The 24915-nt window shown below is 41.8% G+C and overlaps 1 protein-coding gene across 1 annotated transcript in view; it reads right to left on the bottom strand.

Annotated features, from left to right (window-relative positions):
- The window catches only part of LOC144822608 (carboxypeptidase O-like), a 344789-nt gene that overhangs the window by 143304 nt on the left and 176570 nt on the right, over positions 1-24915 (bottom strand). Inside the window, exon 9 of the mRNA XM_078680335.1 lies at positions 18547-18749. Coding sequence (XP_078536461.1) covers positions 18547-18749 — 203 coding nt within the window. The remainder of the gene's footprint in view (positions 1-18546; positions 18750-24915) is intronic.

The following is a 24915-nucleotide window of genomic DNA, read 5'->3' as shown; positions in this document are numbered from 1 at the left end:
AAGCAAAGGAAACACAAGTGATGTGATTGTGAAATGAGCAAAAGAAATTGCACTTTTTTCAATTACATCACCTGTGTTTCCTAACATTACGAATCACATTGTGCAGATCAGGTTTAGGCCTGTCCAGGGAGACAGAGGAGGTCTGGCCTTTGTTAAAGAGTGCAGTGGACATGACTCACTTCATTGGTAGGCATGGACATGTATTATCTCCTCTGTACTCTTCAACAAGTCTAAATTTCATCTGTAACCCTGAGTAGGCCTCACCTCAAACAAACCCCTGGATAGGCCACACCTTATCGGCATCCTGAATCAATCATTTAAAATGTTAGGGGCAGATTTATGATGGCCATGCGCCTCTTTTGTGTCGCTGTTGCATCACTTATGTGATGCAGCAGTGATGCAAAAGATGCACCATGTTACAAGATAGGCCTCACTTCATCTGCAACAAGATACTGTTAGTTTAAAATGTATATATTTAGGACTGTGTAGGGGGCATGGAGAAGCAGAGGCTTCTTTAAGTGTCAAAGTTGTTGAAAAACTGTTTGTCCTTCAATCTTTTCCCTTGTCTTTTCTAATTTTTAAATACATGTTTTAATATTTTTCAAATTTTTGTTCTTTCCTTCACAGATTGAAAGTATAAAAATAACAAGTGACTAAGTTAACGACAATTATAAGGTAAATGTTTTGTACTCTTTTCATTACATTTCTATCTTATTTAACTTCTATTAGTTCCACTGCTTCATTTCTTTAACCCTCAGTGTCCTGCCTTTGCTACTTCTCTCATTCCTTTCTCTATTACTTACTTACTCTACTCCTTCCACTCCTTTTCTCAGTCTCTCTGTTCTCATAGTTCCTCACTCCTGTTCACTCACTCCGTCTCTATTACTCTCACTGTCTCTGACTGATCACTCTTTCACTAATAGTTCATTATGCTTTCTCCCTGTAGTTCAAGCACACTAAGGGGCATATTATCAACACAGGCAATAAAATTATCGCTGCTTTTATTGGCAGAAAACTGCCGCAAAAGCGGCTTTAGCGGCAGTTTTCTGCCGCAAAAGCGGCTTTAGCGGCAGATTTCTGCCGATAAAAGCAGTCATTATCGGCAGAAAACTGCCGCAAAAGCGGCTTTAGCGGCAGTTTTCTGCCGCAAAAGCGGCTTTAGCGGCAGATTTCTGCCGATAAAAGCAGCGATAATTTTATCACCTATGTTGATAATATGCCCCTATGTTATTTACATTTCTTTGCTGTTTCAATCATTCCTTTTCTGTTACTTCTTCTTTTCTGCTTTCTGTTTTTTCTCTCTGTTATTCCACATGTTTTAATCTTATTTTGAACATTCACTCACATTCTCTAAGAAACTCTTGTTTATTATTCTTCTACTCTCCTTTTTTCTTTCACTTCCTTATCTATTTTGTTTTTCACTATTATACCCTCTTCCATCTTTTCTTCGGTAAATAGATCTATTAAACAGTATCTCTGTGTTACTCCCTATAGCTGTCTTTCTTTTAACATTACTCTCTGTTTCCTTCCCTTATACTTACTCTTCTTTTTTGGTTCGCTCCCGGTTCGCGTACCGGCGAGCGAACCGGGAAGCGTACCAAAAGAAATAGAGGTTGCCAGAGTGCTAAACATTCTAGCAATTTTTTTATAAAGGGGAGGTAGTTCTGAAAATAACTTTTTTAAAATTATTTTTGTTGTTTTATATTTTTTTTAATTATTTTTCTGAACAATTTTTTACTTTTTTTGTATTTTTTGAACAGTTTTATATTTTTTTGTTTTTTTTGAGGGGGAACAACGAAAAATAGGCATTAGAAAGGGCTCAACAGGAGCAACATTTTTTTTATTTTTGGGGCGTTTTGAGCACTTGTGGTTTTCAAATGCTCTGTTTATCAAATTGATACTCATATTTGCACATGAGAGTAGGTCACCACAATAAAGGCACACTATCTTCATGTGCACAAAATTCTGTTGGATGTTTGGGACCGTTTCCCTCGCCTCTGGTCCCGACAGAGTTACCTGTGCCGATGTACTGGCCACAGGAGTTGGTGGGTTGTCTTGGAGGTGACGCATCTCTGCAACGTTGTAATTCAGTGGATGCCACCTCTGCATATGACGGTGCATAGTATAGTTACCGTAACTATACTTTTTGTCTGTACCTCTAGATAAAACATCTTTACAAATGAGGCATGTCACATGTCGGGCATTCACTTTTTTTTGGCCTCGAGGAAAAGAATAAAACTGCCAAATAAAACTGTCTTTGTGGTGGGATTTCCGGGGCTCTTCACGTAAGAACTGCCTCCGCTCTACTTCCTCTACCTCTTCTTCTTCCTCTTCCTCCTCTGGGTTGGGAAGGAACTGTGGAGGTGGTCCTTCCTTCCTAGGCGGTTGTGGTGGTGGTGGGGGTCCACCAGCTGCAGCTACTACAGATGCCATTATTTTAATAAGCAAAAACAGGTCTTCCTCTCACAAAGATGAAAGTCAGAGTGAGGAAAGAAGGTGGGGGCTTTCATCATTTGGGAAAAAAAAATGTTCTAAACCAATGAAAAGTGTTATTTTTAGGTCACATGACCTAGCCTTACATCATTAGGAAACCAAAAGTGAAATGAACCAATAGAAAGTTGTATTAACAAGTCACATGACCTGTTACGCTTACGTTACGCGCTCCGTGCCGTGCCCCGGATCGCTTCCGGGGAGCTGCGCTTCGCGTCTCGGTTCGCGCTCCGGAGCACTTCCGGGTGCGCTAACGCGGCGCGTCATAAGACGCATTACGCAGCAACGCGATACGTCGCGCTTACGCGACGCGCCCCGGATCGCTTCTGGGGAGCTGCGCTTCGCGCCTCGGTTTGCGCTCCGGAGCACTTCCGGGTGCGCTAACGCGGCACGTCATAAGACGCATTGCGCGGCAACGCGATACATCGCGCTTACGCGACGCGTCACGATATTGTTTTCTAACGCGGCAGTTGCGCTAACGGAATGTTTACCGGTTCGCGGACCGGGTCGCGGCACCAAATTGAGCTAACGGGAAGCTACCCGGTGCGCGGACCGGTAGCGAAACAAAAAAAAATACAAAAAATGTATATATATACAAAAAAAATTATATTAAAAACATATAAAATATATTTTTCGATTTAAAGAAGAATACATTTTAAAGCTTTTGATATTTGCTATTAAAAAACCATTGAAATTCACTGAAAAAACCATAGGTTATAGACCATATATAGTTAGGAATTAGCATTTACAAAACCTTGAAAATTCACTGAAAAAACCATAGGTTATAGACCATATATAGTTAGGAATTAGCATTTACAAAACCTTGAAAATTCACTGAAAAAACCATAGGTTATACACCATATATAGTTAGGAATTAAGGTCGTTCTGAAAATAACAACTGATACCAGATGGCGCCAGCTAGGCATCACGTGGGAGTCCAGCAAGGATTCATTTATCACATTGACCTTGTAGGGTTTCTTGTCTTCATGTAAATTATATCTTCTTTCCTTTTCTAAAGAATATATTGGTGACTAATGAATTTCAAGTCAACCAACAACTTGTTTTTAACTCACGATTTTGCACTTTCACGATTTGTTTAATACAGATCATATTTTGATTTAACACCAGTGGGTCAATCGAACATCTGTGTTGCCATGCTATAAATACATGTACAGGTTGATGTCATACATCCTTCTAAAGTATTGTTAATAACTATACAGTGTTATAGGTCCTTTTGTCCATATAAATGCTATGAAATTTCCAAATTAGGATGATAATGAATGTATTTTTGTAGATAAGATGGGATTATATATATTTTTGTGGTGTATAGATGTGTATATAGATATAGGTGTATAGAGAAATATATTTTTATATATATATTTTTTATATTACATGTTGATATTGTATATAGGATAGCTTGTATATATATATATATATGGATTTGAAATTCAATGGACATGAGTTAATATGGGATGTATGGTGGTATATACAATATATATGTAGTTGTACAATTGTATTATGATATGTACATGGTCATGGTTAAATGAGTAATAATTTTGCATTCATGCAGTTATAACTTTTCATTTAACACAGGTTTTTGTTTCAATTGTATATAGAGTTGAGCACGTAGTTGTCAAGTGAACGCGTGTTTCTTCTATGTCTATACTTTGAGACCCACGAAAATGGGTGGAGCATCACTGGTTAAAAAAATGTATAAATTTGTAGCTGACCTGGTGCGCGGTGTGTGACCAAGGGCACTCGGTGCTCGAAACGCGTAACCAGCGAGGGATTGATTAAAAGATTTCCTTGACTACAGCCATTGGGTCCGTGTCTTCGTTTTTTCCACGACAGGAGTGTGGTTATTTGAAGATCGTTTGGTTCATATATATATATATATATATATATATATATATATATATATATATATATGGTTTCACTTACCTGATATATACTTACATTTTCGTTGTAAAGGCAATTTGCTCTTTCTATGTGTGTTGCCATTCTAAGACCAGGTATTACCTGGCCTCAGTTTTTGCCACTGCCCCCACCTTGTAAATCTGTGGCAGCATCAAAAAGCAATGGGTGTTGCAGTGGAAAGGGGCATATTTACAAGGCGCCACCTTATAAATATGGGGAATGGTGCAACGGCACTGGAACGTCAAGAAAAGTGATGCTCCGGTTGCGTTAGAGGCTTGGAAATATGCCCTGATGACTTACATGCACCTTCCCTTCCGTTAAGTGACTTAGCGATGCCTTGTAAATATGGGGAATGGCTCAATGGCACCGGAACGTCAGAAAAAGTAATGCTCTGGTTGCGTTAGGGGCATGTAAATATGCCCAGTGACATCCATACACCTTCCCTTCCGTTCACCTGCACACAGCTTGGTTATGAACTTTTGCACTGACAACACTGCTTGCTCACCCTAACCTGCATTGGCATTCAGAACTATGACATATCACACAGAGCACTCAAGCACTGTTATTGTGCCCCTGCACGGGATACCTGTGCTACTCACCAGTGCATATGGATAACATCAAAAGTACTCTGGAATTGAATTCCAGCTTTCTTAAGCATGAAGAAGTTAAATCGGACATTCCTGTCCACAGTTTACAAGCTTGAAGACTACTACTAGAACACTGGGCAAGCCAAATGGGCTACTTGAAAGAAGATGCTTTATGGGTAGAGGTGTTTGCCTTCTGATGCTTTTCATTAGCACTTTTTTCACTTATTTGTTTCTTAACAGTAATTTTATTTTTGAGATGCTGCTCATGTACTGCTTGCAATTTTCTCAGTGAAAAGCCTTGCTGCTTATGCCACGCCACTAAGAGTACGCTTACGAGATTCTGCACAGAAACCTTCTCTATTATTAGTAAATAAATATGTTTTGACTTTGTAGTTTCCATGGGCATCTTTCTGTGACCCTTAGAAATGAATGGGAAAGTATTCCTTAATTGCGATTCGCAATTTGGTAATCGCATTTAAGGAATTTTAAGAAATCGCAAAAAAAATGTGATTTTCTACATACATACCAATTTGCGAATCTCAAATAGCGATTTCTTAAAAATCGCTATTTGAGATTCGCAAATGGGTACCTTCATACATATGGCCCTAAGTCCACTGAAGGTCAGCATAAATGATGAATACCATTGGGCTAAGTGAGGATACTTGAGAAACCCTAGAAATTATAGATATGAAGGCTGAACAGAAAGGGACCAAGACGATACCTGAAAAGTGTCCCTTTAAGAAAAAGGAAAACCAAGACAACTTCCCTGTGTGCCATGCCATATGACGCTGACATAACAGCATGCAGACACACAATCATGTCCCAAATCAACCTTTGAAAATGACGACTGCTGTAATCCACGCCATCTCCACATAGTGGTAGGACACGGACATTAGGTGTGGCAGCTGGTTACAGCAAGTAAGAAGCCCTGCCCACTCAGCACCTATTAACCTCCCCAATGGTTTCCCTTGGAGTACACTCCTTTGCAATACTGATGCTTTTGAGTAGGGGTGGGTGATAAATTCTGTTCCGCCGGCAGAGTTTTGGCTATTCCACAATACGCATGTAACACAGAGCTCTAGCCAAATTCCGCCAACCACTGCATGGTTGAGGTTTTTTCCTGTGTGTGGCTTACCAATGGTAAATAGGTGAGCGTGAGCAAGATTTGGTATTTTCAGTCACTAGGAGGGCACCCGGCGAGATCTCCCCAACCCAGGCTATTAGACCTGTCCTCCTTAGGATGCTCTTCCAACAATTGTTTGCCTTTCACCTCTTCTTTTTGCTGTATCTTTGTGTTGGCCTTAGGACTCTGAGCACTTTACCACTTCTGACCATTGCTAAAGTGGATGATCTTCTCCCCTAAACATAGTGACATTGGTGTATACACAGTTGGCATGTTTAACATACCTATAAGTCCCTTGTAAGTCCCTTGTAAAGTGGTATACCATATACCCAGGGCCTGTAAGCTAAATGCTACAAGATGGACTGTGGCACTGATTGTGCCACAAACACAAGTGCCCTCTAAAACCGTCTCAGGCTTGCCATTGCATGGCCTTTGTGTGCAGTTTACTGCTACTTCGACGTAGCAGTTAAAACTACTTGCCAAGCATTAAACTTCCCTTTTATTACACATAAGTCACCCCTAAAGTAGGCCTTAGGTTGTTGTGTAAGTAACAGGTAGGATATGTACTCTTATGTTTTACATTTCCTGGTAGTGACAAACAGCTAAACTCGTTTTTCACTACTGTGCTGCCTGCTCCTCTCACTAGTTAACATTGGGATTTCCTTAATACACTTTTAAGATGTAATTCCTGATCAGAAAGGAGTAGCTGGAGTTGTGTTTCATATCTTTGGAAGGGTAATAATAAATCCTCTTTAATAGTAAAGTTGGTTTTACATTATTATTTTGGAAATGCGACTTTTAGAAAGTGGACATTTCTCTGCTCATACCGTTCTCTGTGTCTTGCAGCCTGTCTCCAATAAACATCTTGGGTGGGTGACAGATAGACTTTGTGCATTCCCTCTAGACAGACACAAACACAGGAAGGAAGAGTGTGACAGGGAACTCATCTGTGTTCATCTACATTCTGAGGCAGGAAGAGGGAGGGGGAGCTGACACTTTCACCTGAATAGGCAGTTTCCTGTTTCCCACAAAAAGGACTGATTACCCCCTACAGATAGCCTAGCAGACAGTACTGGGCTGAAAGAATTATTTTGCTATTCAAAGATCACTCCATCTCCATTGATGTCATCTCCACTTGAAAGGCACCTTCGTGTATAAGTATTGTGCCGTTGACCTTACCAAGACAGAATACTACTGGTCCTGTGAAGAACTCAGCCAGGAGTAAAGACTGATGTGCTACAATGATTGCCACTCTGCTTGACTGCTGCTTTGGAAAAACTGCTTTTCTGCGTTGGTGCCTGCTGATCTGTATCCTGCTGAGGACAAGGACTTGAACCCCGAGTAACACCAAGGGTTTGCTTCCTGTTATGAAGTCTCAGAGCCATCAAAGATTTCCTTCAGCCTTGCACCAGCACTCCAGACTCTCCTATCTGTGAGTCTTGCCCTGCCAAGTGGTTCCAACCCAGTCCTATGCCAAGGAAAGGTGACTTCTGCTGTACAGAACCATCAGAATTGATGCAGTGACGATTTTGCATTGATTGAAACCAATGTGTTGCTCCTCGATAAAAAAGGAGCAGATCAATGACATGTCTTCAATGGCATGCATGGCTCAATGACGACAGACAGTGCAGCTCAACAATGACAATTATAACTGCCTGCATCGTAAAGGGGTTCGTCGATGAAGCCTTCATCGACTGTGTGGATCAGAACCAATGCATTGAGTCTTCGACATTGAAACTTCCTCTATCCAAGGTACTTTTCAGCGAGACCTGCATGAGTCCTGTAATGGGCCTTCCCTTCATCACGGTCAGCCTGATGTTTGGATTTACCCCATTCCAACATGACCTCACGTAACCTGTAAGCGCTATATGCTTCTAAGAATTACATTTTCATGATCTTTAAAAATTCATAACTCCAGTTCTACTTATTGGATGTTTGTCATTTTGGTCTTGTTTTACTCATAACCCCACAGTGGAGTATTGTTGTGGTGTTTTCATTGTGTTACTGTGTGTGTATGTGTGTATTGCACAAATACTTTACACATTGCCTCTTGAGATACGCCTGACTGCTCTGTGCCAAGCTACCAGAGGGGGGACACAGGTTATATTTTAGTGTGTATCTAGCTTACCCTGACTAGAGTGGTGGTTCCTGCTTGTACATGGTGCATACTCTGACAACCAGTAACTTAATTTCTAGAACAGTCGGTTGTGTGTGGTTGCAACTGTTTGCGGTCAGAACGCTACTGCTCGAGTAAAAAATCTACTCAAGCAGCAGCATATTCAGCTTGAAAAGCTGCTGCACCGCGGTGTGCCGCTTGTGCTGATTTTTATTTGCGTGATGAGCTCCCAGTGCTAAAAATCAGAGAGAGCAGCGCAGCATGCCTAATTCCGGCTGTTGGCAGAACTCTGCGGAATCTCGCTGACTTTTCATGTAACTCCTTGGAATTCTGTGTAGTGAAACTTCATGAGTTCCGGCCACCTCTACTTTTGAGGGTCTGAGTTAGGGATTCATTTAGATTATAAAGTGCACTGAATCCAATGTTACTGTTGCATTCTATATCTATTGAATTTTACTCTATTTTACTCAAGTTAATTTCAATGAAGGTTGGGCCAACAATATGCAAAAGATGATTGTCCCAAGATGAATAAAATGTTTTAACAGGGTTCAATAATATCACTACATTTATACAGTTATACATATACCAGCTGATTTAAGGACACCACTGGTTAATATAAAACTTTGTTACCAATAAGTTACACCGTTGCTCAATGGTTTTTTATAAAAGGTGATTACATAAAAAAAAGGATGGACACAGCAATGCTCATACTAATAACCTTCATGGGAATTATGAATGCCAAAGCATATGAGAAGACATATGTGCCCCATACTATTTATGAAGGTTTGGACCTTCCTCCTCTGTCATTTCTTTGTCTTATACATGACGTTCTCTGTCAGATACAAGAGCAGATTTATTTTCAATGTATCAAATATTGTGGGAAATCCCTAATTTTATTTGGCCCACTATTGTAATTAACAGATTCAGCTTCTCCCTGTCCTCTGTGTTGAGAGGAAAGATTGTCCACAGTTAGGGCACAGTATAAAGACAAAACATGGAGATTTTGTTAACGAGTGGGGTGCAACATGGTATCACATGGGTGGATGTTGTGTAACACTAAGGGAAATTTACCCCATGACAAAGAAAACCAGCAGATATGATGTTTTGACACCACTTGTTTTGGATTTTCTTAATCTGCAGTGTTCTGGGGATAGTGGACACTTCACTCACCCCACGACTTCTTTAGTTAAGTAAAATTGTACTTACTGGAAATAAAAAGTATTTTATTATCACAAACAGTTATATAATACTCACAGAGAGGGTCATGGTCCTGATGAATGCACACATACCCAATTATGGCCAGACTTCGTAGGCAGAAACATGTTGACCTTTTCACAGGGTCCCCAGTATTTTAATCTATACACTATAGACAGGAACAAAGTTTATAGCCTATTGGTAGTATGTTTCCACATTCCTTTTTAGGTCTTGACTAGGCAGCGCACATGCGCTGTCTCTCCAAGACATCTGGTAATCCATATGGGTGTTGAAACTCCGCCCATTGCTGGTTAGTTTCTCATGCCTTGCGATTAGTTAACTTATGCATTCTTTTTGTTATCAGCCTCATTACTGGTTCTTCATGCCATACGTAACTTTCGTTCATTCCGGAAGCAGCACGGCCTAACTTCAGTATCCTTTAGCCTAAACATCGTAATTTTTAAATTTTTTTTAAAGTGCGCATCCCGGCCGCGGAAAGCATTCCAAGACTCACCCCTTCCCTCCCCCACTGCTCCCTTGTTTACCGAGCGCCCTGTTTGTTTTAAAAATAGTGCATACAGCACGTCTGCAGTTGTTAGGGCAGACTGTTATCGCTGAGTTTGGGAGGTCTTATTCCTGCAAGCCTATTGGTTCATTGTGTGACCTTTGGCATTTGTGAGCAAACACAGGTGATGGTGGCATGTAAGTAAATGCCCCCGTGGTGTGACAGAGACGTCTGACCAGCACCATACCCTTCCAGCACCCCTTTCTGACGGTCATCTGCTTCTGTATAGGGGCTCTGACTATTACTTCTCTAGTTCATGTAGTCACGGCATCCCGGCCGCCGAACGCAGTCCCGGACTCACCCATCGCCTCATGTAATGCAACTGGTGCTATGTAAAGCGCTCTGATACCCGATTCTAGTCAGGTTCGCGCTATATAAACCTCAGTAAAATAAAAAGTTATTTTTTTCACGGCCGCAATTAAAAACAAGCTGGTTAATGCAGAGCAAATTTGTGCACCGCTGTGTGACCCACAGCGCAAACCTTAGTGAACAAAGGCCAATATTATTTCCAAGCAAGGAGCACCACCTCAAACCCCTATTCTCCTGTGGCAACCCCGTTGTTCACTCCCTCTCTAACAACTGGAGTTTTCTGCCCTTCTCCAGCTATCAGGCCTCCGTCGCCATCTTAACACCAAAGGAGAAAACCTAACTCCTGCCTCCCTAGCGGCTCGAGCCACCCATCTAACGAGCCCTGAGAGTAGCCGAGGAGAGAGGTGCGGGCTCTCGCAGGGTGCACCCCTGGGAACCCCATCACCTGCAGAGACAGGATCTTCCCCCACAGCCAACCTGTGCTGCACACATGCTGGGACAGGAGGCCTATGAGGGCTGGCAGCCGTGCAAACCCCAGGTGATTGTCAGCGCTCCGTCCACTCTCACTCCAGCTTGTGTGGTCGCGCTACACAGGATCAGCACTGCTTCAACGAGCCGGCAGATATCCAGATGTTTCCAGAGGCGACTGGTGCATCAGGTGCAGTGGCACTGGGGCACACAGGTTTGAGGTGCCCACTGAACTCTGGGTGTTGCTGTCATTTAGAATTCAAACATCAGTCAAGAGGCCCAGATACTTCTTGCGGACGGTGCGGTGCTTGGACTACGCACTCGCAGCATGGGCGCTGCTGCACGGGGCATTCCACCACAACACCGGCCACCTCCACACCCCAAGCCTGGGAACACGACATGGGGGTGTTACTTCATCTCTCGCTTAAAGCCACTAGGGGTGAGCCAGGTTTACACAGGGGAGATCCGTCATTAGAGAGGATGTGTCTTAACAGTCGGAGTGGACGACTATGAATAAGGGGAACCGGGTTCGAGTCTGATGGGAGGCTCAAGCATTTTGTGATTCTGTGAAAATCACTAAATCTCTCTGTGCCTAAAAACAATATTTAGAAAATGAATGTGTCTGTCTGTAATGCAACTGGTGGTCATGTAAAGCGCTCTGATACCTTCAGGTTACGTTTGTACAATATAAAACTGCATACACGCACGCACTTACATACACACACATACACTATACACACAAAAAATGAACTTTGCCGTTCTGTTGGTGAAATTTCCTGCTCACTAGTTACAAGAGGCCTGTCACTGTGCAACTACAGCTGAGAGTCCAGTTGCATCTTGGCTCTTGTTATTGGTGTGCAATCCTTTACAACGCGAGGCATTTCATTTTAGTGTATTAGATTACATCATTGTACCGAGGTCGATGTTGCAAGTGACAGATTCCAAACACGTGCATAGAACCATGTATGCCCCCTCTGCCGTGACGAACATTCTGTTTGTGAACCTAAAGGCAAGCCCCCTCCTTATACGTGCTTACATCGTGAGCTGATGTATTTGAAAATGCTCTTTTGTGATGAAGGAAAAGGAGGCACTATGAAAACCGTAATTGCCTAGGAACACACAATGTGGTCAACTGGCAATCGGGACTGGTGCAAGGTTTCCAAGTTTTACATTGTGCAGTTCAGCCACTAAATGGTTATCTCGTTCTTCCTCCCATTTTACATCACAGCTTAATGCTTTATTTTTTATTCTCAGAGGCACTAAATCAGTGCTTTGTATTCGGTGAATACACTTATTACACATTAAACAAGGTTGATACAAAAAGCCTTTCTGCAAAAAGTACAATTAAGGAAAGTCTGGGTAAGCTATTTTAATAATGATATCGCCAGCTCCCCTGACTCGACAAAAAGAGCGAATTTAAGTCAAGTGCCTGTATTTAAAAAAAATGTTTGGGTGCTGCTAAAAAGTCACATATGTCACATCAGTGCATGAGACGTGCAATGCTCAGCTGCAGATAGAATCAACACCCTCTATAGTTCTGTGAGGTGCTTGAGGGGAACAATCTGCAATTTCAAACAAACTGAACCAAGCATTGGCAAAGAGAGTAGGTCCTGTCTATGAGAGAACTATTGGGTTAGACATTAAGGCATGTTGTTCAGCAGAATGGCTGCAGTAGAACATGCAAAAAACGTTTGTCAAAGCCAAATACCAGAACTATTCAGCTTTGTCAGTGTGTCTTTTTTGGAATGTACTACTACAGCGTTGCTACTGTGCAGCATGGTTGAAAGTAATAACAAGCATTGAAAATGCAATAGGTCTCGCCTTTGATTACGTTAAAGCCCTTTGCTTTGCTAATGGTATTGTATAGCAATGCAAATAGCTTTTTTTGTATATGCAGGTTCCTTGCTTTGTATTCTGTGATCATTTCAATTGATACAGCTGCATACATCAGTATATCTCTCCTCCGGGTCTACAGTGACACCTTGTGGCTAAAATGGGACTGCAAAGGCGAGAGTGCAAGGTCACATGAGCTACTTATAGCTGGTGAGCTGCAGTAGATATTCAGGCCTTAATCCTGGCTGGCGGTGGTGAGAGTAACACTGGACTGCGAGAGAGAATTTATAGTTCTGTGCAGATTGTTTTAAGCAACAAGGTTTATTTAAAATATTGAGTTCTCCTGTAGATGCAGCTAGATGAACCTGAAGCGCACCAACACCCTGACAATCAGACCAAGCAAAATGCTAAGGAGGTCTCTTGAAGTACATTTGAATGCAGAGATGCCAGTAGGCATGTTAGGTGCTAGACACCGTCTGGGACTCTTGATGCAAGTGTTACTACAGTGTCATCCTATGGGGCTAATGCATACCCCATTTCGGGATGACCAATGTGTCAACTAGTGTATGGAAGTCTGCATGAGTGTGAGTTTGTCTTTAAATATTTACGATGTGGAGCCACCATTTGATTCCCATCATATTGTTTGGGCATATTTGTGGTCCACCCACACAACCACACACACACAACCACACACACAACAACACACACAACCACTCGCACACAACCACACACACAACCACACCGTCAGTGCACATATTCACCAGGCACACACACTACCAGCCGCCAGTGCACACTTTCACCAGGCACAAACACCACCAGCCAACAGTGCACGCTTTCACCGGGCACAAACACCACCAGCCGTCAGTGCACACTTCCACCAGGCACACACCACCAGACATCAGTGCACGCTTTCACCAGGCTCACACACACCACCACCTGTCAGTTCACGCTTTCACCAGGCACACACACATCACCAGCCATCAGTGCATGCTCTGACCAGGCACCCACACCACCAGCGCTGTCAGTGCACGCTTCCACCAGGCACACACACCACCAGCCAGCAGTGCACACTTCCAACAGGCACACACACCACCAGCCATCAGTGCACACATCAATTGTTAACGCATCCCCAATTAACTATTGTAGCAATCGCAGTATGGCGCACTTTACTTTTAAAAATATTTATCTAAAGCGCAGCATGACCATTGCTATAAAAACAAATACACCTTTTTTTGGCCTACAATTTATAGACTTTTGTTGCAATTGGTGTTGCAATATTTAGCAATGCCAATAGCTCAAACTTAATTAATGAGAGACCTATTGCATTGCAAATGCTTGTTTACATTGCCTTTGCTTTCATAGATTAGGACATCACCGTCACGAAAACATAAACTTAGGGAGCAAAACAGTTCCCCTTCAAGAGGGTAGTAGCCCATATTGGTACATAAACGTGACAAAAGTGAGGTGGAGCTCTATGATGACGCATGCCACCCTTGCGGGTAAGGGCTTTAGTCTTAAGAAACAAACATTTCCTTCACACTTGAAGAAATAGGTATTTCCATGTTTTTGTTACATCTGGAGTATTATTTGCTGTATGGGTTAGTTTTGAGAGGGTATATTTTGGTTTTCCTCTCCTCTGCTCCATTTTTGTGTTTGGCCTTGAATATCATACAACATGTTTAGCTGGGAGGCAAAGTAGCAGTGATTGATGAGTGTCTGGGTGAAAATGTGATTTGAATATGTAGGTTTCAGGATTGAGAGAGAGAAATCAGGGAGACCACTTAGGAATGTGTTGCTACAGTGTGTGTTGCATACCTGAACTTGCAAGTTTGGGGCAAGGAAGAAGTGTTTCATTTTCTTCTGTAACATCAATTGATGCAAATATTTGCCTTTGTTTGCACAGTGTAAACTGAAAGAAATTGTGTGAAAGGCCAGTGTCTTAAGTTAGGCAGTGAGCAAGAGTGGATGAGAAAATGATCAGTTTTGTGTTTTCAAGGAAGATCTCGAGGAGTAGGGACAAGCGTGTCATGGGACATAAGGAACTCAGGCTTTATGGGTTAAATGAGAAGACCAAAGACCAGATTGTGATGAGGCAGCTCAGTGTTTTCATGGTACTGATCAATGTCCATGTAGTCTTCAGATTTCAACTCCCAGGGATGCAATATAGAGATGGAAATTTTGAAGGACTTGGTCTATTAAATGTGGTAGTCCATACTTGTGGTTCCATGTATGAACAGAGCCTAACGTATAGATCATAACATGTGTGCACCCATACTGCTAGAGAGGATGGTAAACATCAAAAATTAGTTTATATTGTCAAATTAAGCAGTGTGAATAGCCTGGGTAGCTGCCATCTAATATGTTGAGGGAATCATTAATCAGTTGCCTGCTGGTGGTGACTTCAGTTGTAGAACTACTTTTTGTGTAAGCAATGAATTAACAATGTTAATTAATAAGTAAGGGCCATATGTGCAAGGGATGGATGTTACATTTGTCAAATATTACTCTTAGTGAGTAGATTATATTTACAACATCCAGGAAAAAGAGGAGCCTGCAAGGAATACTGGGTTAGGCATACAGCAGCGGTGTTGTGAGGCAAGCGGCATTGTGTTCCTGAATGGCCACTTCTGACCATGACCTTGCTGAAATTTCTGTCAACAAATTTGTTAGTGGATTTTGATTTCTTACTGGAGCGTGGGCCGGAATATTCCGAGAAAGGGTTGCTGCAGCAGAGAAATTCTTTATAAAAGAGATGACATCTGGTTACTGTCTTGGGAGACAGTCTGAAATTAGAATTTAGATTCAGTTTTGAAAACTCTTTTTGTAATGTGTGCACAGTTGCTTTAAGGTAATCTGACTGGTGGGGGGGGGGGATGAGATTTGCCCAGTCATTCTCATGTTAGCTGACAGACACCGGTATGTATAATGGTGATTCCCCAGGCCCTTTTAATGGTGACGGCCAATGTAACTAGGATTGAATGAAAGACTGATAAAATTAGTTAGTGAAGTTAATGAAGACTCCAGTATACACAGTTGCAGACAAAACATTTTGATGCATAAGGGAGGCAGTATGTTTAAATTACAGAGGAGTCTAAATGAGGAGAAAACAGGTATAATGTTGGTGCGGTTATATACACGTGGCCAGGCAAGCGGTTGGTATGTATGACTCTGTGGACAGCAGATAGGTGAAGAGATATGAAATATGGGATATCCGTGTTGTTTGTGAAATGAAAGGTCTTTGCCTCTTCTACGTCCTACCAGAACCAAAAAGAAAATATCAATTTTTTTCTTCTTTATTGGCCTGAGGATTGTCATATAAAGTGCCCTGAATTAAATGGATTAGAAGCCACATAACTCAGCTAGTGACTCAGGTATTGACAATGGAAGGGAGATGCACAGGAGGCAGGACGAAGAACACACCTGGGCAAAGATTACAGAGTAGCTGTGTTCTGGAGGGGGTCTGGGAAATACCATAGGCCAGCCATAAACTTTGTTTGTTGAACATTTGGATTGTCAACATTTCTAAATCTGGTAACTTTTGAATACTTAAAAATTGGATATCATACATGTATGGCAGATGAAAAGTGGCAGATTTAAAATACAATTACATTAGACAGATATAAATTGAAAGCAACAGAATGGAGGGCTCATTGGCTAAGAGTTTCAATAAGTTAAGACAGAATGTATATTTTTCATTCGGATTGCATTGTAATGAATAAATAACAATGTATTTAGATTTCATAATTGCACTTTAATGTAAAATTCATTGGTAGATAGATCAATCTAAATCTGTTGTTCACTTTTCGGGGCATGCAATGTCATTATGTCTGGTTGTGTCTATGTCCCTAAACTGTTCAAAGGATGTCTAGTTATCCAATAGGAACATCGTTTTTAGTGGCAGTAAATGGAGATGAGGCAATAATAAACAACTTTGAATTAATGCTGTCTTGTATTTAGATAGCACAATGTTACTGACCAGGCAGTCGGAGGGTAAAACAGTTTGAAGAACTACACTTAAAGACGAGCAAGAAAAGATTACAAAAATTAGAAAACAACCATTGTAATCCTGTAAGACACAAAGAGAAAAGTTTAAAAAAACATTCCGATATTAGTTTACCTTTCCAGAAGAATTGGTATGGCTGGAAACACATGCAGTGATCAGATGCAATGATCAGAATGTTGTGGGCAGTGAGCATACGTTAAACCACTCAAAAGGCAATAGCTATGAATGAAGAAGATGATTTTTTTAAATGAATCAATGATACTGGCATTGTGTGGTGCTATGCTCTAGCGGGACAGACCCTACTTTCATACCCCTTGTTGGACCTGGCCCTCTCTGCAGGGACACCCCAAACCTTTTACCTTTACCATCCGCTTTGTTGTTGAAATTCGTTTTTGTTGACTTTAGGATTCTGTGCACTTTATGACTACTAGCCAGTGCTAAAGTACTTGTGCTCACCCCCCTAAGCATGGTTACATTGGATTACATCTGATTGGCATATTTCATTTACTTATAAGTCCCTTATTAAGTGGTATAAACATATTTCCAGGCCTATTTGGCCTGCAGCAAATATTGTGCCACCCACTAAAGTAGCCCCTTAAAACATGTCCCAGGACTGCCATTGCAACCTTAAGGGAGTTTTAAACTGCTAATTCAACTTGGCAATGAAACCCCATTTGCTAAGCCCTAAGCTCCCCTTTTACTGCATATAAGTCACCCTACCTAGGTAGTCCATAGGGCAGGGTGCATTGTAATTAAATGTTTGGACCTGTACTTTTAAGTTTTACATATCATCCAGTGAGTCCTTCATGTCCCATATGATAACATTGGGTTGCCTTATTACATTTAATAAGTGCTAATTTATGATTGGGGACAGATTAGCATTTCAAGTTTGGTATTTATGAAATTGTAACTAAAAGTACTGTGGTAGAGTCTGATTTTAAATTACAATGGATTGCGTCCATTTCCACTGAGACTTGCTTGCCTCTCAGAGAGCATCCTTCAGTACAACTAGACAAATACCACCGCGCCTTTTAGAAAGGGGCCTGTGTTTGTCAACAACAAACGCTGCTATTTGCCTATAGGTTAGCTTAACTCTGATGTCTGTCTTATGATGATTAAATACTTTGGATGAGGTACAGAGTTTAGTGTTAATAGGAAATCCTCTGGTTTGTGGACGAAGTGCTAAACCCTCGATGGAAGGAATCACATCCATCACAGGGGCAGTACAAAGGTGTTGATAGTATTGTGGGAGTAATCATGCCAGATGTGTCTCCACTGGAAGGCAATCATTCACTAGGGCATTTATCATATCTCTCTGAATCTTAGGATTGTAAATTACATTCTCCCTCTGAATTTGGTAATCTGTCATAACTGATTAGGTATTTATTTTTCCTAGAAATTGATATACCACAGGTCTTGCCACAGAGGCGACAAGGCGCTTTACATGCATGAAAATGTTCCAGAAATGAGAAAAAGACAGTTTAAAATAACACAACTGTAACCGTTCGTGGAAAGGGGAGAACTTGGTTGCTGAGAAGTAATAGAAACTGCTGGAGCTTAACTTGAATTAAGTAAAAAAATCTGAGTTTTGATGAAGGATGACACAATGCATAGAAAGAAGGGTCTTTAGGAGGATTTGCTGCAAAGTAAATGGTTATATATATTCTCTACAAGTTCACTTGAGAAGTCAAATTGACCACTAGACGTTCTGAAAGCACCTCCAGATACTTGTGATATTAGTGAATTCAAATCTCTCAAGAGCTTGGGTGCTGTCAGCAGCATCACAATTCAACAGCTATAGGAATCAAGTCTTTACACTACTGCCACAAAACTTTACAACATTACATTCCCTTTAGTGCAAGTTTTAATATTGGCCAGACAAATGCTAATATCTATTGCTTTCCATTGCATTTGATAGGAGGATGTTGTATGTCTGCTTACCATTTCATTGTGATTCTTGGAAGGTTCTTTGGTATACCCATATGCTTGGAGGATGAGCTGTCCGTATGAGTGAATTGTCAAGAAGCACAGGATGTCTGACTTTCTGGATTCCACCAGTCGAACAACTGCTTTAGTCTCCGGTTCTGATGCTGGCCCTGTCCCGCAGAATATCTGTTCACTGCAATTGGGAGATGCTCCAATACCTTTATCACAAGAAAAACACAATATTTATTTGTTTTTGACCAATCGGTTTTGGAATTATAGTTTAAAAGGTTTGATTTTATGAAGGCGTTTTCAAAGGTCATTGAATGTGTTACCAGATTTTGCCCTTCGCCCTTATTCTTTTTGTAGTGTTAGTATGTATGCTGAATCCTTTATCTTTTGTGTTTAAAGTAACAAAACAGCATGCATAATGGGTTAATCTGTTGTCTGAATAACAGCACGCCTCAAAAGCTTATGTATGAATACAAATAATTATGGTGCCTGCCCATCTACCTGAGACTTAGAGATTTAAAAATGTACCTATATTGAAAGTAAACAGATACAACAAAATCTGCTTACATTATTATTCAACAACCGCACTGATCTTATCATTGGTTTTCAAATAGATAATTACGATCTAGTTATTATTTTTATATAAGCTAAAATGAAAGATGATTCATCATTTTGTTTTAAAAAGAACATAACAACAGGAAAAGGGAAAAAACATCAAAGACTTCAGCCATATACATACTTAAGAATGTTATTAAACAAATGCTGATTGTTAGACCTGGCCCTTCCTGCATGGTCACACCCAAAAAGTTTTGCCTTTCTTCTCCCCTTTTTGCTGTATTCATTGTTGTTGCCTTTAGGACTCTGGGCACTTTACCACTGCTAACCAGTGCTTAAGTGCATGTGCTCTCTAATTATTTAAACAGGGTAACAGTGGCTTCTCCACAGTTGGCATATCTAATTTATGAATCACTACATGTGCCCAAGGCCTCTAAATGCTAGTAGTGGGCCTACCAAGAAGCCCGACAGGGAATGACCCAAAATATGTCCAAAATCTGAAGAACAGTGGCTAATGCACCCCTGTTGAACCATTGGGTGTCAAAAAATGATCTCAAATGGACCATCTTGTCTAAAATTGAGATAAACCCTCGAGGAGGTGATATCGATAGGATATTGGTACAAAGAGAAGCGATGCTGATTGTTAAATATAACACTGCAGTTGACTGACTTAACAAACTGCATGAAATGTACAATTTGTAACTGAGGATGGATACTCACCTCCGTACTGTTCCAAGACTGAATTTCATAACCTTTGTTTGGACATAAGGGTGTTTGGTCCTGTTCAGTTTGATTAAGCTGAATATGTAACTGAATGATTTCCATTTTGACAATTAATTGGCACCTTAGCTTTGAAGCTCTAGTTTACTATTATGCAGAGAAGCATTCAGACGAAGTATATATTGAGATAAATTTGCCCTAATGTAGATAAAAACCTTATGACTTAGTCACAATAGGTGGTTTCTTAATCGTACAAAGTTAGAGGTTAAGTTCTGATTTTTGAAGCAATTTTTCAACGTAAGGCCATAACTATCATAACTGACTAACGAAATGACAAACCTGAACTGTGGCGGTTCGTACATTAGACCGTCAAGTGACGATACAACACAAATGGATGCATACATTGTTCTATTCTAGAACGCCTGTTCTAGAATGCCTGTATTCTTTCCATGTATAGATGTTTTCACTATAAATTCTAATCTAAAGAATGGTTTACAATTTTACTTTAGGACTATTAAACACTGGGGCAGTTCGTTATCACCAATAATTTTAACAAGCGTATATCGCAAACGCTCAGTCCATATAATATGGACAGTCGTCTTCAGATATAAACTTCCGAACTACCATGATATATCAAACCTTCCTGAACAAGAACGTTTATAATTGTGACGATTCTTTAATGCTTCGGAACAATAAAGTTGAGACAATGTTTTCAAGTGATACATCAAATGCTCCGGAAGAAGTACGTTTATAATTGTGACGATTCTTTAATGCTTCGGTACAATAAAGTTGATTAATGTTTGAGTAAAACGGCGGCTAAAGATGACGTCATTTGACGGTCGGCGTAGTGATGACCCTGAATAAAAGAGCCCATCCTCCAAACTGATCCATCGAAGCTCACGAGAGAGAGACAGTTTGTGGCAGCGACAACGAGGAATTTAAAGGTAGGGACTTGCTTAGTGTGCAGGAGGCACGTTTCCTAAAATGTCCGCATTGAATCGAGGTTGTAATACGTTCTTTGCTGCCTGTAGATTAACTCTGGTTAACCGACACTTAAAGGATTCAGCTACAGGACAGCCCTGTACACGGCAGCATGTAGGTATGCCTTTCTGTGGTTACTTTGTAGTGAAAAAATAAGTTCTGATCAAATTCAGTAGGAGTATTCAATTCGCTTTGCATGTTGTTGTTTGTATACAGATATAATCCGAATTATTCAACGGACACAGGACAAAGATATGTGAAAGTGTGGAGAAAGAAAACGGCTCCATTTAGGTATGGTTCATTTAGTCCAGAGTCATGGGGACACATACTTTGCGATCGTACGAAGTTATTCTGCTAAGTCAGTTTTCTCTATTTTTCAGTGGAGTGACATAATTTGCTGTGTCCGCTGCCTTCCGCGATAGGAATTTTAAAACTGGGCCAGTACACCATTTTATTAAGGTAAAAGAAGCTGTGGTCAACAGCATGCACGTTGTAGGAAAGATATAAGGAATGGTCAAAAAACTAAATATGGTCTGTTGGTCTGTTTCTGTTTTCAGTTGTTTGAATTCCTATGAAACAGAATCAGCTGTGGAGCACCATGGATGCCGTCACATAGTACGAATGAGGTAGAGACTATTTTAACTTGAATAGAGGTGTATGAAGAGTGCCTGGAAGGTACAATTGTGTAACACATGCACTTTTTGTTTTATTGCAGCTCATTTTCCCAGGTCCTGAGGATAACCCACAAAACAGTATTGAGTTTGAAAACACGTAGACCTTGTGGTTGTGTCCAAATAAGTCTTGATAATAAATAAGTGGTGTCAGGCTAACAAATAATGTACTATTGATTAATCCTTTGGTTGTTTACCCTGAACACCGCACTGTTTGACCAACACTTCCTGGGATAGTTTTCATTCCTTCATAATTGTGTTACTTCTTTAAACTTTCCCTTGGTTTCTTCTAACTTTTTTTCTTTTCTCCTTTTTAGGTTTCGCCTAGGCAGCACATGCGCTGTCTCGGCGAGAGATGTTGTAATCAGTATAGTGGGGGAAGCTCCGCCCACTTTGCCGCCATACATTTCATTGGCTGCAATACAAAATCCTACATTTTGATTGGTTTTGGAAGTCTTAGTCCCGCCTCCTGACTGACATGACATCATGTTTCCTCTTCCGAGGCTATCAGCCCCTTTACTAGTAATACTGTTTTTTTCCCCTGTCTCTCCCCGTTCGCTCTCGCAGTCTGTAACTTTGTGTACCACAACCACCCCCGACCCCCTCCTGTGCGCCCTTTCTTTCATGGTGGCACTTCCATTTAAAATGCAAGAGGTCTCGGGTAAATCCGAGTCCTATTGCATTTTCAGGGCTTGTTTGACCCGTGATTGGTTAGTGGTTTTGCACTATATTTTGCCTGGCCTGTCCTAATGACATGCGCAGTACAAGTATGAGTGAGGCAGTGAATCTGTCCGGGAAATAAATAATAACCCAAGTTCTGCTTGCACTAACGTCCTTTTGCGCATTCCCGTGTACTTTTGAATTTTAAGTTGGTGTGTGAACTGACATGAAAGGGCTGCTGCTTAATAATAAGATATTTGTTGATGGCAAATTGCATGAGGGGCGCGCACCAGGAAGATGAGTGAGTAGAAATCGCCCTCAGAAAAAAAACGTGGTCGGCGTAATTGTGACTGAGGGGGCTATTTTTAGAGCTGATACAAGGGAAAGGAATTTTAGCCCTCAGTCGCGCACTGCATCCTCGCCGTGCCTTTCCCTATCTCGATTTTAGGATTAAAAGGTTAACACCACTGGTCAAATATTTCCAAATGTCTGATTTTCGGACCCGCCGAGTGCATTGCGGAATTTTCCTTCGACGACGGACTTCATCGGTATTCCATCCGTCTTCCATGTTAAAACATTATGCCCCAATAAGTGACTCAGGGATCTGATTATGAAGGTTGACGCCCCCATTTTGCATGACGATGGGAAGCTTTGTGCTTGCTCTGCCTCACTGCTTGCTTAACAGTTAAAATGGTGTGTCTTTTTATCTGACGGCTCTGAATGAAGGCTGCTGTATAATCTGAAAACCAGCGCTTGAGACCCTCTAGTAATCTGCCAGGCTAGTGCTGAAAACCTGCGCCATATCAGCGCTGACAATAGGCAGTTCAATTAGTGCCTGCCTGCTGACTGAGACAGGGGTATTAGTTCAACTTTGCACCTGGGTCCAAAAAGAATCGTAAGCACGGAGTCTCTGTTTGAGCACACACCGAACAGACACTCGCGCAAGAAATCATTGTCCACACCTTCTTTTAGGAGCAAGAAAGGCCACTTTATTTTAGGACAGGTGCATCATAAAATTCATGAACACATTCATTATTTATTTATTTAAATAATTCAACTCTACAGTGAGCCTACTAAACCTAAATCCCAAAACCCCCGAACAAACTCCTGCCTACTACCCCTAGCCTACCCAACGCTACCCTTCAGGATGGCCAACCCGCTCCAGGCTGTCCACCCCCACTACCAAAAACCCGCCTCCAAAAGAACAAAGGCACCCATCCTAACAGTGGCAAGCCTAAAGAAACGAAACAGCGCCTAGAGCACCGCAAAAGAAAAGGAAAACCCAGAATTAAATCAAAAAAGAGGGAGGGTGGGTGGGGCAAAACAACACCTCCCTTCTCGCCTCCCGCCACGCAGTTCCTAACCGCCCGTCTGCCTCCCCTTTTATCCCTTCCGCTCATCAGCCCCACCTGCTTCCTGATCCTCGCGCGAACCTACCCAGGGAGAGACCGGCTCGCGCCTGGCTCTCCCTGGGTCCCCCCTCGCGCAAGAAATCATTGTCCACACCTTCTTTTAGGAGCAAGAAAGGCCACTTTATTTTAGGACAGGTGCATCATAAAATTCATGAACACATTCATTATTTATTTATTTAAATAATTCAACTCTACAGTGAGCCTACTAAACCTAAATCCCAAAACCCCCGAACAAACTCCTGCCTACTACCCCTAGCCTACCCAACGCTACCCTTCAGGATGGCCAACCCGCTCCAGGCTGTCCACCCCCACTACCAAAAACCCGCCACCCAGGAAAACCTTTAGCGTTTTCCTGCCCCACCTAAACGAAAGGAAGGAGCACACCACAACTGTACCTGAAGAACCTTGCTAATCAAATCCCTGAGTTCAAGAAGGTAAAAAGAAATACCCAAAGCTGAGAGATGCACACCGTCCTCACAAAATAAATGATGTTCAGAGACTTTTAGATGATAATGATCCAAACTGTAGATACCCCAGTGTTGACAAAAAGGTCGCATAGTCCTGTTAATTTTCCTTCTAGCTTTTTCCAGGGCGGAATGGTTCCGCGCCCCACGCCATTGCAGCCGAGGCACAAACTCAGTCCATATGATCATGGTGCTCACCCATGTGGTTCTGATGATTTCCAGATCCTGCTTCATAAGTTTCAACAAAGTCAACCCAGAGAGAGAAACCAAGTCATTCTCTCCCAAATGGAGCACCAGGAGATCCGGAGGGCCCCCCAAACACCGTGAAACCAAAGCAGCCAAGGCGGGAAAAAGCCCACCCCAGCGCATTCCCCCTGTGCCATGCCAGGAGACTTCGTGTGTCATACTGTTCAAACCAAGTGATCTCCCACAGAGCTGACTGGCAGCGGCTAAAGCTGCTCGTTTAACAAAAGAGTGCCCCAGTATCCACACCCTCCGTTTGCATCCGGCGACTGATGGCCAAGGACCTAGGAGAAAAAGAAATGTTAGACAAGCCAAAATGCACTACTTCCTCACATACTTTTCACAGCACTTGGAACGCCAACGACCAATGCGTCGGATCTGAGACCAGTCCCACCCCAACCGAGCGGCCTCCGTCGCCGCACCAATTCTGAAAGAATGGGTACCAAACTGAACAGGGTCCTTCCCCAAGCGCAACAAAACCTTACGTAATACAGCCAACAATTGAGATGCAACTATGGGACTACCATCCGCATGACAAAATATGGACCCCTGGAGAAAATGCGGAGAGGACACAAACATTTCCCATTCCCCAACCGGGCAACATGCAGAGACACCACTCCTACCAAGGAACACCCACTTACCCCTCCCCATCTGGTCTGTTTTGGATGC

This window comes from Lissotriton helveticus, chromosome 3_1, assembly GCF_964261635.1.
Source record: "Lissotriton helveticus chromosome 3_1, aLisHel1.1, whole genome shotgun sequence".
Taxonomy (NCBI): domain Eukaryota; kingdom Metazoa; phylum Chordata; class Amphibia; order Caudata; family Salamandridae; genus Lissotriton; species Lissotriton helveticus.
The sequence above is the reverse complement of the archived record's forward strand: the minus strand, read 5'-3'. Positions and strand labels throughout refer to the sequence as shown.